The sequence below is a fragment of the Bombina bombina genome, chromosome 1 (assembly GCF_027579735.1).
Source record: "Bombina bombina isolate aBomBom1 chromosome 1, aBomBom1.pri, whole genome shotgun sequence".
NCBI lineage: Eukaryota > Metazoa > Chordata > Amphibia > Anura > Bombinatoridae > Bombina > Bombina bombina.
Window position 1 is genome coordinate 291602385 of NC_069499.1, and position 17912 is coordinate 291620296.

A 17912-nucleotide genomic window follows, 5' to 3' on the forward strand; every position below is an offset into this window, starting at 1 on the left:
TTTTTTTGGCTTTGGGTGCGGCTATTCATGCAGGACATATAGAGCTGACAACATTCGGTGTCGTATCAGCTATTAAACTAATAAGAACAGTATCACCAAAATACAGCCAATGAAGGGCCTTAGGAAGACTGAGCCAAGGTTGGATTGTAGTATTTGGTTAGGCTAATCATGATGGCCATGTAGACCACCACCACCGAGAGTCCTGGAAGTAACAGGGATGATGAGATGAAAGAGCTAAGAATAGTAGAACTTGAAACAACAGAGTTAGCCATGGGTGTAAGTGCAAAACCGCTTGGCTTTTTTTTGGCTTTGGGTGCGGCTATTCATGCAGGCCATATAGAGCTGACAACATTCGGTGTCGTATCAGCTATTAAACTAATAAGAACAGTACTACCAAAATACAGCCAATGAAGGGCCTTAGGAAGACTGAGCCAAGGTTGGATTGTAGTTTTTGGTTAGGCTAATCATGATGGCCATGTAGACCACCACCACCGAGAGTCCTGGAAGTAACAGGGATGATGAGATGAAAGTGCTAAGAATAGTACTACTTGAAACAACAGAGTTAGCCATGGGTGTTAATCCAAGACCGCTTGGATTTATTTTTGTATTGGGTGCGGCTAATCATGCAGGCCATATAGAGCTGCCACCATTCGGTGTTGTATCAGCTATAAAAATAATAAGAACTGTACTATCAAAATACAGACAATGAAGGGCCTATGAAGACTGAGCAAAGGTTGGATTGTAGTATTTTGTTCGGCTAATCATGATGGACATGTAGACCGCCCGTAACAGGGATGAAAGTGGTAAGAATAGTACTAATTGAAACAACCGAGTTAGCCATGGGTGTTAGTCTAAGACCACTCAGCTTTTTTTTGGGTTTGGGTGCAGCTAATCATGAAGGCCAGATAGACCTGCCACCATTTGGTGTTGTAACAGGTATGAAAATGCAAAGAACAGTACTACTTAACACAACCTACTTACCATGGGTCCCAGAGCATATGTTTGGTTGTTATATTTTGTAAGGGTAATCATGCATATAGACCTCCACCGATAGGGTGAGTATGAGTAACAGCTATTAAAATGCGAAGGACATTACTAATTAACACAACATAGTTACCATGGGTCGCAGACCAAGAGCAGATGTATTATTATTATATTTTGTATGGGTAATCATCCAGGCCGTATAGACCTCACCAAATAGGGGGAGTTACAGAGATTAAAGTGCTAAGAATGGTAGTACTTAAAACACAACCTCGTTAAAATAGGTAGCAGACCACATGTCTTATTATTATAATTTTTAAGGGTAATCTGGCAGGCCATATAGAACTCCCCCGATAGGGGGGGGGGGGAACAGGGATTAAAGTGCTAAGAAAAGTACTAATTGACACAAGCTAGTTGGGTCCAAGAACGCATGTTTGATTATTAGAATTTATTAGGGTAATTATATATCTAACAAATCTATCTATTTCTCTTCTATCGATTCGATCTAACTATCAATCTATGTATATCTATCTATCTATCCTATCTATCACTATCAATCTATCTTCTGTCCGGGATGTTTTGAGACAGCCACTTTGTGAATGTTAGTTGATTTAGACCCATTATGGCTTAAAAGCAGACTCTGCATCAACTATGTAATTTTCCATGGGAGTTTTGCCAGGGATCCCCCTCCAGCATGCAACAGTCCAGGTGTTAGTACCCTTGAAACAACTTTTCCATCACTATTGTGGCCAGAAAGAGTCCTTGTAGGTTTTAAAGTTCGCCTGCCTATTGAATTCAATGGCGGTTCACGCGGTTCGCGCGTTCGCGAACAATACCGGAAGTTCGAGTCCGCCATTCGCGAACCAAAAATTTTAGGTTTGCGACATCACTAGTGGTATATACTGTATTATATAAGGTACTATGAGCCACAGTTGATATATACTGTATTATATAAGGTACTATCAGCCACCGGTGGTATATACTGTATTATATAAGGTACTATGAGCCACAGGTGGTATATACTGTATTATATTAGGTACTATGAGCCACAGGTGGTATATACTGTATTATATAAGGTACTATGAGCCACAGTTGATATATACTGTATTATATAAGGTACTATGAACCACCGGTGGTATGTAATATATATAAGGTTAAAACTTTTTCAAATGCATAAAAATCAAAATGTTCTTAGGAAAAAAGGGATAATGCTCAGGAATGCTATGCGAATGTTATGTCCAATGCGATTTCTCAAACTCTGTTGCCGAAAAAAAGTTGAACCGAAGATGGGAGTACACTGATTTAACATTATATCATATAAAACTTCAGTGTTACTAGAGAGGGAAGAGTTATGCACCATCTTAGTGTAATCCTTTTTAGGGGTTAAGTGATCCTTTACAGAATATATGCGATGGTTGACTAGTTTTGCAAAACCTTGTATGAGAATAAGGATCAGTCCAGTATCAAACTATATGATGTATAGGATCAGTCCGTATCTTTAATGATGTATAGGATCAGTCCATATCTTTTAACACAACAATACTACTGCTTCCAATTCAAAATATAGAAGTGCCCTATAGAAGTATTGTTAGATGGTCTCTTTAGGCTGAGGTAGGTAGGTACCATTTATAATCATCATTATTCTACACATATCAACTGGAACTTAGTACCTCACATTCAAGCCCTTGGAGAGAAAGAATCAGACATGCACACACAATAGAATCTAAGTCTGCTCTGGTTTATTTTTAGCAGGGCTGGGTTATATATTATACATCACATACATGTAACGACACAGAGGATCTTCATACACACCCCTTATTACAAGTTAGTTAGCGCTGCGGAATCTGTTGGCGCTCTACAAATAACCAATAATAATAATAAAATAGTTAGTGTAAGACTTAAAGAATTTAACAGACATTCATCCTAGAGAGGAAGATAACTAGGAATGTAAAAAATGTTCTTAATTGCATGGTTATATTAGTAATGAGATAAGGATGATACTCCCCCAAAGAACAGATGTCATATAACAAAATACAGAAAAAAACAACAGTTTAACATTAGTTAATCAATGTCTTCATAGATACAAAATGGAAGCAGTATGGTTTTTTTTATATATATATATATATATATATATATATATATATATATATATATATATATATATATATATATATATAAAATCTCGCAAAAGTGAGTACACCCCTCACACATGTAAATATTTTATATATATCTTTTCATGTGACAACACTGAGGAAATGACACTTTGCTACAATGTAAAAGTAGTGAGTGTACAGCCTGTATAACAGTGCCTTAAACCTCTTGGCCATGGAGTTCGCCAGAGCTTCACAGGTTGCCTCTGGAGTCCTCTTCCACTCCTCCATGATGACATCATGGAGCTGGTGGATGTTAGAGACCTTGCGCTCCCCCACCTATCATTTGAGGATGCCCCACAGATGCTCAATAGGGTTTAGGTCTGGAGACATGCTTGGTCAGTCCATCACCTTTACCCTCAGCTTCTTTAGCAAGGCAGTGGTCAACTTGGAGGTGTGTTTGTGGTCGTTATCATGTTGGAATACTGCCCTGCGGCCCAGTCTCTGAAGGGAGGGGATCATGCTCTTCTTCAGTATGTCACAGTACATGTTGGCATTCATGGTTCCCTCAATGAACTGTAGCTCCCCACTGCTGGCAGCACTCATGCAGGTCCAGACCATGACACTCCCACTAACATGCTTGACTGTAGTCAAGACACACTTGCCTTTGTACTACTCACCTGGTTGCCACCACACACGCTTGACACCATCTGAACCAAGTAAGTTTATCTTGGTCTCATAGGACCACAGGACATGGTTCCAGTAATCCATGTCCTTAGTCTGCTTGTCTTCAGCAAACTGTGGGCTTTCTTGTGCATCATCTTTAGAAGAGGCTTCCTTCTGGGATGACAGCCATGCAGACCAATTTGATGTAGTGTGCGGCATATGGTCTGAGCACTAACAGGCTGACCCCCCACCCCTTCAAGCTCTGCAGCAATGCTGGCAGCACTCCTATGTCTATTTCCAAAAGACAACCTCCGGATATGAAGCCGAGCATGTGCACTCAACTTCTTTGAACGACCATGGGAAGGCCTGTTCTGAGTGGAACCTGTCCTGTGAAACCGCTGTATGGTCTTGCCCACGGTGCTGCAGCTCAGTTTCAGGGTCTTGGCAATCTTCTTATAGCCTAGGCCATCTTTATGTAGAGCAACAATTCTTTTTTTCAGATCCTCAGAGAGTTCTTTGCCATGAGGTGTCATGTTGAACTTCCAGTGACCAGTATGAGTGTGAGAGCAATAACACCAAATTTAACACACCTGCTCCCCATTCACACCTGAGACCTTGTAACACTCACTAGTCACATGACACTGGGGGGGGGAATGGCTAATTGGGCCCAATTTGGACATTTCCACTTAGGCGTGTACTCACTTTTGTTGCTAATGGTTTACACATTAATGGCTGTGTGTTGAGTTATTTTGAGGGGATAGCAAATTTACACTGTTATACAGGCTGTACACTCACTACTTTACATTGTAGCAAAGTGTAATTTTTTCATTGTTGTCACATGAAAAGATATAATAAAACATTTGCAAAAATGTGAGGGGTGTACTCACTTTTGTGAGATACTGTATATATATTCTTACATTGCCTCCTTTTATTCTAACAGAATAACATACCATAAAAATTATACAATATTTGAAACAAATAACAGCTATATAAAAGGCACAGAAAATTAGTAAATCTATTATTAACAATGTAAGACTAATACTATGGTATAACATGAATCCGTGCGAGTATACTGTAAAGAAATTTATACACTTATTGCTATAATATATTATAGGCCAATAGGGCACAATTTGTCACTGCATATTAGTACGGTCTCTCCAATACTCTCTGTCTACCTCCCAGAATCCCCAAACTACTGATCTATCTGCACAAAGACTCAGCCAAATCCCCATCTACCCCAAACAACACTGCATCTTTATTTCTCAACCTGCATAGCTAGCACCCCCCCAATATTATCGACAGTTCACTGCTCTGTACACTCTATATAGTGAAGCATAACACAGGAACAGCACAAGCATCTGGCCGCTTATCACTTTAAGAACAGTCTTTGTCCTCTTAGCTCCACCTCCCTTAGACACTCTGCTTCAATACCATAGTCCATTTGCAGTAGGGGTGCTTGGCACATGAGAAAGTGTCCATCTGCAGGTACATGCTGGAAGTAGGATGGTTTGTTCATGGGGTAGACAAGGGAAATATGTGGATCCCATAGCAACAGATACTTGAGTCAGAAGGAGTCTAAGAAGGAAACAAAACAATGCAAGATAAGCATGCACTCTGATGCAATCACAATTATACACAACAGAACTTTTCTCTTTTATAAGCATCACACTTTCCTTTAATACCTTACCTTATCATATGTCATCCAAGAAAAACATTGTGGGTATATAAAACAAACTAAATACATTTATTGCATTTCTACAGAGAATAACTCACAGCTACTCTATATAATTTAAATGATACCTTAAACATGAATACTAAGCAAGTAAAAACTGCTAAACTTCAGCACAAAGCTATATAACTATGCTAGGTAACTTGTGCTAAGGCTTGCAAAAACACTGAAAAATAAAACGGTCAATAAAAAAAAATTCTTTAAAATGAATTTCTTCACTCTTTGTCTTTGAACTACTAAAAAAAATAACCTAGTGTACTTTATTCTGTAATTGTCTCCAAATATGATCTTAATAGAATCAGCTATCTCATCTGATATAGACACTATGTCCCCAAGTTATCAAGGTCTGTCGGACCTGATCCGACAGTGCGGATCAGGTCCGACAGACCTCGCTGAATACGGCGAGCAATACGCTCGCCGTATTCAGCATTGCACCAGCAGCTCACAAGAGCTTCTGGTGCAACGCCACCCCCTGCAGACTCCCGGCCAATAGGCCGCCAGCAGGGGGGTGTCAATCAACCCGATCGTACTCGATCGGGTTGATTTCCGGCGATGTCTGTTACGTTCTTTCTTTTGTACTTTGTAATTACTATAATAAACATATTAACCCCTAAACAGCTGGCCCCCCACATTGGCACTAATAAACTAAACCTGTTAACCCTTAAACCGCTGCCCCCCACATCAGTGCTAATAAACTAAACCTATTAACCCCTAAACCGCCGGCCCCCCACATCACAAATTACTAAATTAAACAATTAACCCCTAACACCCCCTTAACTTTAAATTAAAAGTTACATGGGGCAGAGTCAACCGCCGAGGTGGAAGATCTGTTGTGAATATTATCCTTATTATTATTTTTATTATTTATTTCAGTAGTGTACCCGCAAAGTGTATTATGTGTTTAGACACAATAAATATTATGGAACCTCTATATCATTCTGATAATGTAATTCAATATATATATATATAATAGCGTTTACCAACTTTGCAGGGGCAATGTGTGCAATTTAATAACACTCTGAATTATTATCATTTGCAAAGGATAATACATATAAAACCTGAATCATTTTAATTCTGATTTGTCTATTAATTAAACTGAGACCAGATCAATAAACAAACATATGGCTAGATTACGAGTTTTACGGTAAGAGGGGTGCGGTACTAACTTGCACTTTATTGTCACCGCTCACTTACCTACAGCGCTGGTATTACAGGTTTTTATAAACCCGGTGTTAAAAGACAAGAAGTGAGCGTAGAGCAAAATTGTGCTCCATACCGCACTCCAATACCAGCGCTGCTTAAGTCAGCGGTGAGCTGGTTGTATATGCTCGTGCACGATTTCCCCATAGACATCAATGAGGAGAGCTGGCTGAAAAAAAGGCTAACACCTGCAAAAAAGCAGCGTAAAGCTCCGTAACGCAGCCCCATTGATTCCTATGGGGAAATACATTTTATGTTTACACTTAACACCCTAACATGAACCCCGAGTCTAAACACCCCTAATCTTACACATATTAACCCCTAATCTGCTGCCCCCGACATCGCCGACACATACATTATACTTATTAACCCCTAATCTGCCGCTCCGGACATCGCCGCCACTAGAATAAACATATTAACCCCTAAACCGCCTCACTCCTGCCTTGCAAACACTAGTAAAATATTATTATCAGGTTAAAACTAATGAAAACAATCACTAAATTATTTTATTTGCAGTAGCTTACGTGTATAATACAGAAACATAAACTTTTGTTATTTAAATTCTCAGCATAGCTGGCAAGAATCAGGTAAACTAATAATCCTGGCAAACCATAAGAAAATGATATTATTACCAGATTCCTGATTGACCCAGTGTTATTGTTGACAGATAAGACCAGGTTAACAGGAATTACGTAACAAAATATTTGTGACTATAAAGGGCAAACCAGAATTGGTTAACTCACCTGATTCAATAATACAACTTTGAATATAAATGTAAAGAACATAAACCATATTAACAAAACTGTTTTTATGTGGGTTTGTTTCATACTTATCAACATTGTGGGATCCTTCACTGGAGTTCAGTGTAAACGGACCCTCTTAGGTTACAGCTGGACCCTCTCTCACCATTATCCTGACTTGTCTATCTGGTCAGCTTAGCCTCCCATCTCCTCTGGATAGGGTGTGGTCATCATGCATGCTCAGTGTGGCCCCTTTTGCCACCTGCTTGTGTCCCCTTCTGTCCCCCCTTGTGAGTAAGTTTGTATTTTATGGAGAACTTTTAACTCCACCCCCACTAATAAGGTAAGGTAAGGTTCGCATAAATGAATGGCTAACACTAATAACAGATTAATTAACATTTTTGTTAATGAGCTAAGGTTTAGCAGTCAGAATATTTTTCCCTCGGAAGATGGCACTCGTCACTAAGCTATAATAGACAAATATGTATTTTGTAAATATATTCTGAAAAACAAGTCAGTATCTCTATTTGACCATTAACCAAGGTTGAACCCCACTAATATTTATAGAAAAAGAGACTTGCTGGAACCATGTATGAAAAACATGGGGATATTTGTGGATATTTATACCAATAATATAATGATAGGAATCATGCAGCTATGTTGGGGACCTTGATTATTATAATAACTAAGCATGAATTATTTTGTTAAAGTACAAAAACTTCACCATAAGCAATTATATACTGAGAAGCAACACTAGCTAATAGCTACATATTAATACTGAAAAATAATATATATGTGTATATGTACCTAAATCTATAAGTAAATACGCATGATCAATTTTACCCCTATATTATATAGCACAGACATATGTGATTAATATGTAATATCAAAATGGTGAATTTTACCAGACAATTGTCCTGACATAATCCCCCTCTAGAGATGACCTGTCATGAGCGAGTAAGACAAGGTAATCTCGATAAATGTTCTGTTATCAGGTACACAGTAATTTAGTACCTGAATGGGGTAAAATGCAACTTATAAAATATTTTAACATTTATTGGTGTAGGAAAATTTGAAAGTCAGTAAAGCAATGCCTACTTGTGTATACAGTCTATGTCCTTTTATGTGGTTGCAATGCTGCATCTTCAAGAAACAAAATAAAGTGTAAATTTTGCAGTTTCTTTCTTCAGGCATCCACATAAACCAAGTTATTGTATAGTGTGTGGTTACTGTCAGGATTAAACCACCAGATTGTTTCAGAACAACTTTATTTCTGTGTATGTATATGGCCTAGGAGAATGTGTGTAGCAGCTGCATAATAAATTATTGTGCTGGTTTTTGGTTGATTAAACATCATGGTTGTGGCAGTATCAGGCTTCCATCGCGTGGATCAGGTATTTAATAGACATCATGGATCCATGAGGAACATTTGGCACAGTATGAGGATGGTGAAATAAGAAAAAGAGATGGCACTACTAAAGATAAATAGCGGAGAAGGGCTTATAGTAATACTCAATTGGCCTTATACAGTTTAAAGAGAGCCCACAGGTGCTGTGTATGAACAGAAGCTTGAATAATTACAACTGGAGATTGTTGTAAATAAGAATACACATTTAGCACTCTTTTCCCCTAAATTATTACAGTGATGTGGAAAGTTTCATCATAAGTAGTTAAAAATAAAACTTTATTAGATTTCTTTAAAAATGGGTACTTAAAATCAGTTGTAGACATAAGATGTGTAAAATGCTCAAAAAAGCTTATGTCTGATAGGCACGTTGTATAGATTAATTCATAAATTGTGCCGGAACTAAGGGGCACTTCAGCAGATATCCCTCATCCAGTCATTGTCAAATTTCATAAACGATACTCAGATTTATTAGGTCCGTTAAAGACTAATTACTCTCAAATGACCACTAGTAAAATAGAAGGGAGTGAATAAAAGCCGGTCTTATCTGTTATACCAGTATTGGGATTAATTATGGGACAATTAGTACAGTAATTCCCAGATATATATACACACTTGTGAAGTAGATTTATTCCTCTATATAAATTGCTGTATATCTCTATATAAATTGGAGCGAGCTGCACTTAGTGTTATGGCGCGGTCGGGCCAGGCTGTGACTATACAGCTGGCCCGATGCGCTGTGTGAAAAAAACAGACTCGCTCAGAAGAGCATAGAGAGCGGGTCTGAAAAACAGCCGTTGTTTTAAAAAATTAAAAGGGAATATTATGTTTTATAAAGTTTGCGCTAATATAATGTTATATAATGCTGCACTATGTGCAGAATTATATAACATTATTTTTGAGGTTTACTGTCCCTTTAATAACCTTTTTATGTGGAGGGAAAGAAAATACTTCCCCCTCTAGGTTTGTCACCCAACTAAAGTATAGAAAAACCACAGTATGACTATTACTGTAATGATTTGAAAATCTGGTACTACCTTATGTCGTCATCCGTTCTAGACAGGACATTTGGTTTCTCTGCGTGACTGAGGAATGTAGATCTCTTCTTGCAGCCTGCAATTTCATGTTACCCTTAATTCAGGATAAGAAGGCTTATAAGTCTCATGAGAACATCTTTGTTTTGTTAAACAAATAGGAAAATGTTATTTTCTGTAGTAGTTACACAGTTCCCTGCAAAATGTGTATTATTAAGAAATAAAGACTCATCCAGTCTTGTCACTGTAACAGAAATCAGTTTTGTTAGTGTTTTTCTGTGCCTCCAAATAAAATGTTGTAAATATTATCCTTATTATTATTTTTATTATTATTATTTCAGTAGTGTACCCGCAAAGTGTATTATGTGTTTAGACACAATAAATATTATGGAACCTCTATATCATTCTGATAATGTAATTCAATATATATATAATAGCGGTTACCAACTTTTCAGGAGCAATGTGTGCAATTTAATAACACTCTGAATTATTATCATTTGCAAAGGATAGTACATATAAAACCTGAATCCTTTTAATTCTGATTTGTCTATTAATTAAACTGAGACCAGATCAATAAACAAACTTACGGCTAGATTACGAGTTTTGCGGTATGAGTGAAAAAGCAGCGTTAAGGCTCTTTTTCACTACCGCTGGTATTACAAGTCTTGCAGGTTTAGCTGCATCGCTTACTTTTTTGGCCGTAATTACCGCAGCTTTCAAAAACTCCTTTTTCAATGGGACTTCCATAGCGCCGGTATTACAAGTCTGCCTGGGAGGCCAAAAAGTGAGTGGTACACCCTATACCGCCAAGATCCATACCGTAAACTGAAAGTCAGTAGTTATGGGTTTTACCCTACAAAGCTGTAGCATAAAACTAATATCTAAAGTGCTATAAAGTACACTAACATCCATAAACTACCTATTAACCCCTAAACCAAGGCCCTCTTGCATCACAAACACTAGTTAAATATTATTAACCCCAATCTGCCTTCCCTAACATCGCTGCCACAATGCAATCAGCCAATAGGATTGAAGCTCGCATTCTATTGGCTGATTGGAACAGCCAATAGAATGCAAGCTCAATCCTACTGGCTGATTGGATCAGCCAATATGATTTTCTCACCTTTAATTCCAATTGGCTGATAGAAATCAGCCAATCGGAATTCAAGGGACGCCATCTTGGATTACATCATTTAAAGGAACCTTCATTCTGCAAGAAGACTTCGATTGAAGAGGATGCTCCGCACCGGATGTCTTGAAGATGGAGCCGCTCCGCGCCGGATGGATGAAGATAGAAGATGCCGTCTGGATGAAGACTTTTGCGGGCTTGGATGAAGACTTCGGCTGCTTGGATGAAGACTTCTGCTGGCATTGATGAGGACTTCTGCCTCTTCGTTGAGGATGGATGTCGGGTCTTCAAAAACTGAAAGTGGATCTTCGGGGGTTAGTGTTAGGCTTTTTTAAGGGTTCATTGGGTGGGTTTTATTTTTAGATTAGGGGTTTGGGCACTTGAAAAAGAGCTAAATGCCCTTTTAAGGGGAATGCCCAAATGCCCTTTTCAGGGAAATGGGGAGCTTAGGTTTTTTTAGTTAGGATTTTATTTGGGGGTTGATTGTGTGGGTGGTGGGTTTCACTGTTGGGGTTTTTTTTGTATTTTTTTTTACAGGTAAAAGAGCTGATTTCTTTGGGTCAATGCCCTGCAAAAGGCCCTTTTAGTTTAGGCTAGGGTTTTTTTTTATTGGGGGAGGGGGGCTTTTTTTTATTTTGATAGGGCTATTAGATTAGGTGTAATTAGTTTAAATATCTGATAATTTCTTTTTTTATTTTGTGTAATTTAGTGTTTGTTTGTTTTTTGTAATTTAGGTAATTGTATTTAATTTATGTAATTGATTTAATTGTAGTGTAAGGTTAGGTGTTAGTGTAAGACAGGTTAGGTTTTATTTTACAGGTAAATTTGTATTTATTTTAGCTAGGTAGTTAGTAAATAGTTAATAACTATTTAGTAACTATTCTACCTAGTTAAAATAAATACAAACTTGCCTTTAAAATAAAAATAAAACCTAAGGTAGATACAATATAACTATTAGTTATATTGTAGCTAACTTAGGGTTTATTTTACAGGTAAGTATTTAGTTTTAAATAGGAATTATTTAGTTATTAATAGTAGGTTTTATTTAGATTTATTTTAATTACATTAAAGTTAGTGGGTTATGGTTAGATTTAGGGTTAGGTTTAGGGGTTAATAAATTTAGTATAGTGGCGGCGACGTTGGGGGCGGCAGATTAGGGGTTAATAGTTAATAAATGTAGGTAGGTGGCAGCGATGTTAGGGGCGGCAAATTAGGGGTTAATAATATTTAACTAGTGTTTGTGATGCGGGAGTACGGCGGTTTAGGGGTTAATATGTTTATTATAGTGGCGGCGACGTTGGGGGCGGCAGATTAGGGTTTAATAAGTGTAGGTAGGTTGCGGCAACATTGGGGGCAGGAGATTAGGGGTTAATAAATATAATATAGGTGTCGGCGATGTTGGGGGCAGCAGATTAGGGGTTAATAAGTATAATGTAGGTGTTGGCGATGTCGGGGTGGCAGATTAGGGGTTAATATGTATAATATAGGTGTCGGCGATGTCGGCGGCAGCAGATTAGGGGTTAATAAGTGTAAGATTAGGGGTGTTTAGACTCTGGGTTTATGTTAGGGTGTTAGATGTAAACATAAATTTTGTTTCCCCATAGGAATCAATGGGGCTGCGTTACGGAGCTTTACGCTGCTTTATTGCAGGTGTTAGGCTTTTTTTCAGTCGGCTCTCCCCATTGATGTCTATGGGGAAATCGTGCATGAGCACGTAAAACCAGCTCACTGCAGCTTTCAGCAGCGCTGGTATTGGAGTGCGGTATGGAGCTCAATTTTGCTTTACGCTCACTTCTTGCCTGCTAACGCCGGGTTTTTGTAAACCTGTAATACCAGCGCTGTAGGGAAGTGAGCGGTGACAATAACTTGCAAGTTAGTACCGCACCCCTCATAACGCAAAACTCGTAATCTAGCCGTTAGTTTATTTAAAGAATTATTGGAAATAATGAGCAATATTTGAATAAAGCAAATCAATAAGCATACATCATTACAATGATTTAATGATTATCAGGTTAAAACTAATGAAAACAATCACTAAATGATTTTATTTGCAGTAGCTTACATGTATAATAGAGAAACATAAACTTTTGTTATTTAAATTCTCAGCATAGCTGGCAAGAATCAGGTAAACTAATAATCCTGGAAACCATAAGAAAATGATATTATTATCAGATTCCTGATTGACCCAGTGTTATTGTCAAAAGATAAGACCAGGTTAACAGGAATTACATAACAAAATATTTGTGACTATAAAGGGCAAACCAGAATTGATTAACTCACCTGATTCAATAATAAAACTTTGAATATAAATGTAAAGAACATAAACTATATTAACAAAACTGTTATGTGGGTTTGTTTCATACTTATCAACATTGTGGGATCATCTTAGGTTACCCCTGGACCCTCTCTCGCCATTATCCTGACTTGTCTATCTGGTCAGCTTAGCCTCCTATCTCCTCTGGATAGGGTGTGGTCATCATGCATGCTCAGTGTGGCCCCTTATGCCGTCTGGACAGTTTACTCAAAAAAATATTTAATTTGTTCCCAATGATCCACTTTAACTGCTGGAGTGTAATAAATTGTATTTCCTTTATCATTATATTGGCATTTGAAATAGTTGATTTAGCCTATGGCATCCCCACCTATTCTGAAAGTTTCTGGCCTTAGGTCCAAGCTATAGATAAGCTAGCCAGCAGAAGAAATTACACTAACAGTGGGGTATAGAAGAGATAAGGTAATAAAATGTTAATTTTCCATTGTTCTCTCCAAGTATTGGTCTTTGGTATACGGGCACATATAGGATAAAGAACCATGTATATGTACACAATGTGATAAAGTAATGAGATCTGATTATACCTACAAGCTCAACCCATTTTATTAGGTTGTGGTTTTAAAACACAAAATCAGCTATTAAATATACACAAATAAACCTTAAAAAGTGAATTCTTATACATTGTATACTCTGCATTTGGTAAAAAAATAATTGGAAACACATTAAGGGAAAACATTTTTACAGCATACAGTCCCTTTAAGCTTAGGTATCCATTGCTCACTGGCTGGACATTGCTGATCATGGTTATGCCTCTTCAAGCACAAAACAAAACATACATTTATCCTTGAAAAGCGCTGTCCATTTTTCAAAACCTATTTTAAAGTGAATGTATTATTTAATCCTTTAGTTCCTAACATGTTATTCTATTGTGCTACAGAACAGCCAATCGATTTGCCTAAACATTGGGACAGTATGGATAATGACCAGCTAAAATTGGTGCTTTTGCATCCTGGAACGTCTGAACACTCAGAAGTTAAGCAACACTTTGAATTGTCATATAAAGTGCCAATAATTAAGGTAACAGTTTATGTTGTGAACTCAAACATTCTATGTATTTTAAATTTATGGGCATATTTTTGTAAAATGTAATGTTTAGCATTTGGAAGAATATAGCAGGATTCATTGATGTGGTGGGATTTTACATTTATCCATCCTGTAAAGTAACCACTAAAGGTATTATTTGGGAGATATTATATATTGTATGTTTTTATACACATAATAAAACATTTTATATTCAGAGGTGCTTTAAAACTCATTGCTGTTAAAGTTTAAATTATAACCTGCAGTTAGTATATTCTGCCTACTCCCTAGTTCACCAGCTGCCACTATTCTGTCGTAAAATCCAAGAAATCGAAAACTCCAAGATGACCTCACTTCCGGCGACTCTTCCATTTTCACTATATGTTTTTGCCTTTGTCTGGGGGTCGCACTGCCGATCCTCTGGCATCCACCCTAAGTGAACCTTGGGGAATAAAGGTTCACATAACCAAATATTAATATTTCATGTTAATAAAATATACAGCGCCTTGAGACCCTTACGGGTGATTAGCTGCGCTTTACAAGAACCCAATATATAGATAGATATTCCAATGTTCTTTACATAATGGAATATGTTCTAATTATTCATAAATAAATATTTCAACATACAGTATCTCACAAAAGTGAGTACACCCCTCATATTTTTGTAAATATTTTATTATATCTTTTCATGTGACAACACTGAAGAAATGACACTTTGCTACAATGTAAAGTAGTGAATGTACAGACTGTATAACAGTGTAAATTTGCTGTCCCCTCAAAATAACTCAACATACAGCCATTAATGTCTAAACCATTGGCAACAAAAGTGATTACACCCCTAAGTGGAAGTAGCCATTTTCCCTTCGCTCTCACACTCTCTCATACTGGTCACTGGAAGTTCAACATGGCACCTCATGGCAAAGAACTCTCTGAGGATCTGAAAAAAAGAATTGTTGCTCTACATAAAGATGGCCTAGGCTATAAGAAGACTGCCAAGACCCTGAAACTGAGCTGCAGCACGTGGGCAAGAACATACAGCGGTTTCACAGGACAGGTTCCACTCAGAACAGGCCTCGTCATGGTCGACCAAAGGAGTTGAGTGCACATGCTCAGCATCCTATCCAGAGGTTGTCTTTAGGAAATAGATGTATGAGGGCTGCCAGCATTGCTGCAGAGGTTGAAAGGGTGGGGGTTCAGCCTGTCAGTGCTCAGACCATACACCACACACTGCATTAAATTGGTCTGCATAGCTGTCGTCCCAGAAGGAAGCCTCTTCTAAAGATGATGCACAAGAAAGCCTGCAAACAGTTTGCTGAAGACAAGCAGACTAAGGACATGGATTGCTGGAACCATGTCCTGTGGTCTGATGAGACCAAGATAAACTTATTTGGTTTAGATGGTGTCAAGCGTGTGTGGTGGCAACCAGGTGAGGAGTACAAAAACAAGTGTGTCTTGCCTACAGTCAAGCATGGTGGTGGGAGTGTCATGGTCTGGGCCTGCATGAGTGCTGCCGGCACTGGGGAGCTACAGTTCATTGAGGGAACCATGAATGCCAATATGTACTGTGACATACTGAAGCAGAGCATCAGACTGGGCCGCAGGGCACTATCCCAACATGATAACGGCCCCAAACACACCTCCAAGACGACCACTGCCTTGGTAGCATCCACCAGCTCTGTGATGTCATCATGGAGAAGTGGATGAGGTATCCAGTGGCAACCTGTAAAGCTCTGGTGAACTCCATTTCCCAAGAGGGTTAAGGCAGTGCTGGAAAATAATGGTGGCCACACAAAATATTGACACTTTGGGCCCAATTTGAACATTTCCACTTAGGGGTGTACTCACTTTGTTGCCAACGGTTTAGACATTAATGGCTGTGTGTTGAGTTATTTTGAGGGGACAGCAAATTTACACTGTTATACAGGCTGTACACTCACTACTTTACATTGTAGCAAAGTATAACAGTGTTGTCACATGAAAAGATATAATAAAATATTTACAAAAATGTGAGGGCTATACTCACTTTTGTGAGATACTGTATATCTGATGTATCTTTTAAAACAAATATATATTAGCTTTATATATATAGATGATTATATATATGTATAGATATATATAGGAATATCTATTTATAAATACATATAACATATTCTGCTATGTAGAGAACATGAATGTGAAATATTTAAAGTAAATACATAGTTAAAACCTTCATTGAATAGGAATATTGCATAAATATGCCTTTACATATTTTCATCTTAACATGTAAACATCTTAATGGCAAAAGGCGCTTATGCACTTATATATATATACTAGTCCTAAATCCCGTGTACAGCGGTCCCACCCCTTGCTCTCTCTCTCCCCCTTCTATTTTGCTCTCTCTCCCACCTCTCTTTTGCTCTCTCTATCTTCCCTCTCTTTTGCTCTTTCTCCCCCCTCTCTTTTGTGCTCTCTCTCCCCCTCTCTTTTGCGCTCTCTCTCTGCCCTGTCTTTTGTTCTCTCTCTCCCCCCTTTCTTTTGCTCTCTCTCTCCCCCCTCTTTTGCTCTCTCTCTCCCCCTCTCTCTTATGCTCTCTCTCCCCCTCTCTTTTGCTCTCCCCCTCTCTTTTGCTCTCCCTCTCTCCCCCCTCTCTTTTGCTCTACCTCTCTCTGCCCTCTCTTTTGCTCTCTCTCTTGCTCTCTCTCTCTCCCCCTCTCTTTTGCTCTCTCTCTCCCCATGTCTTTTGCTCTCTCTCTCTCCCCTCTCTTTTGCTCTCTCTCTTGCACCCCTTGCTCTCTCTCTCCCTTCTATTTTGCTCTCTCTATCTTCCCTCTCTTTTGCTCTCTCTCCCCCCTCTCTTTTGTGCTCTCTCTCCCCCTCTCTTTTGCGCTCTCTCTCTCTGCCCTCTCTTTTGTTCTCTCTCTCCCCCCTCTTTTTTGCTCTCTCTCTCTCCCCCCCTCTCTGTTGGTCTCTCTCTCCCCCCTCTCTTTTTCTCTCCCTCTCTCCCCCATCTCTTTTGCTCTCCCTCTCTCCCTCCTCTCTTTTGCTCTACCTCTCTCTGCCCTCGCTTTTGCTCTCTCTCCCCCCTCTCTTGCTCTCTCTCTCCCCCTCTCTTTTGCTCTCTCTCTCCCCCTCTCTTTTGCTCTCTCTCTCCCCTCTCTTTTGCTCTCTCTCTCGCACCTCTCTTTTGCTCTCTCCCCCCTCTCTTTTGCTCTCTCTCCCCCTCTCTTTTGCTCTCTTTCTCTCCCTCTCTTTTGCTCTCTTTCTCTCTCTCCCTCTCTTTTGCTCTCTCTCTCCCCCTCTCTTTTGCACTCTCTCTCTCCTCCTCTCTTTTGCGCACTCACCCTCTCTTTTGCTTGCTCTCTCTCTCCCCCCTCTCTTTTGCTCTCTCACCCCCTTCTCTTTTGCTCTCTCTCTCCCCCTCTCTTTTGCTCTCTCTCTCCCACTTTCTTTTGCTCTCTCTCCCTCTCTTTTGCTCTCTCTCCCCTCTTTTGCTCTCTCTCTTTCCCTCTCTTTTGCGCTCTCTCTCTCTCAACTTCTCTCTTGTTCTCTCTCCCCCTCTCTTTTGTTCTCTCTCTCACCCCTTTCTTGCTCTATCTCTTCCCCCTAT

At 38.9% G+C, this 17912-nt stretch overlaps 1 protein-coding gene across 1 annotated transcript in view; it reads left to right on the forward strand.

Annotated features, from left to right (window-relative positions):
* LOC128657683 (protein mono-ADP-ribosyltransferase PARP14) overlaps window positions 1–17912 on the forward strand; it is a 411551-nt gene that overhangs the window by 364225 nt on the left and 29414 nt on the right. Inside the window, exon 16 of the mRNA XM_053712086.1 lies at window positions 14184–14323. Coding sequence (XP_053568061.1) covers window positions 14184–14323 — 140 coding nt within the window. The remainder of the gene's footprint in view (window positions 1–14183; window positions 14324–17912) is intronic.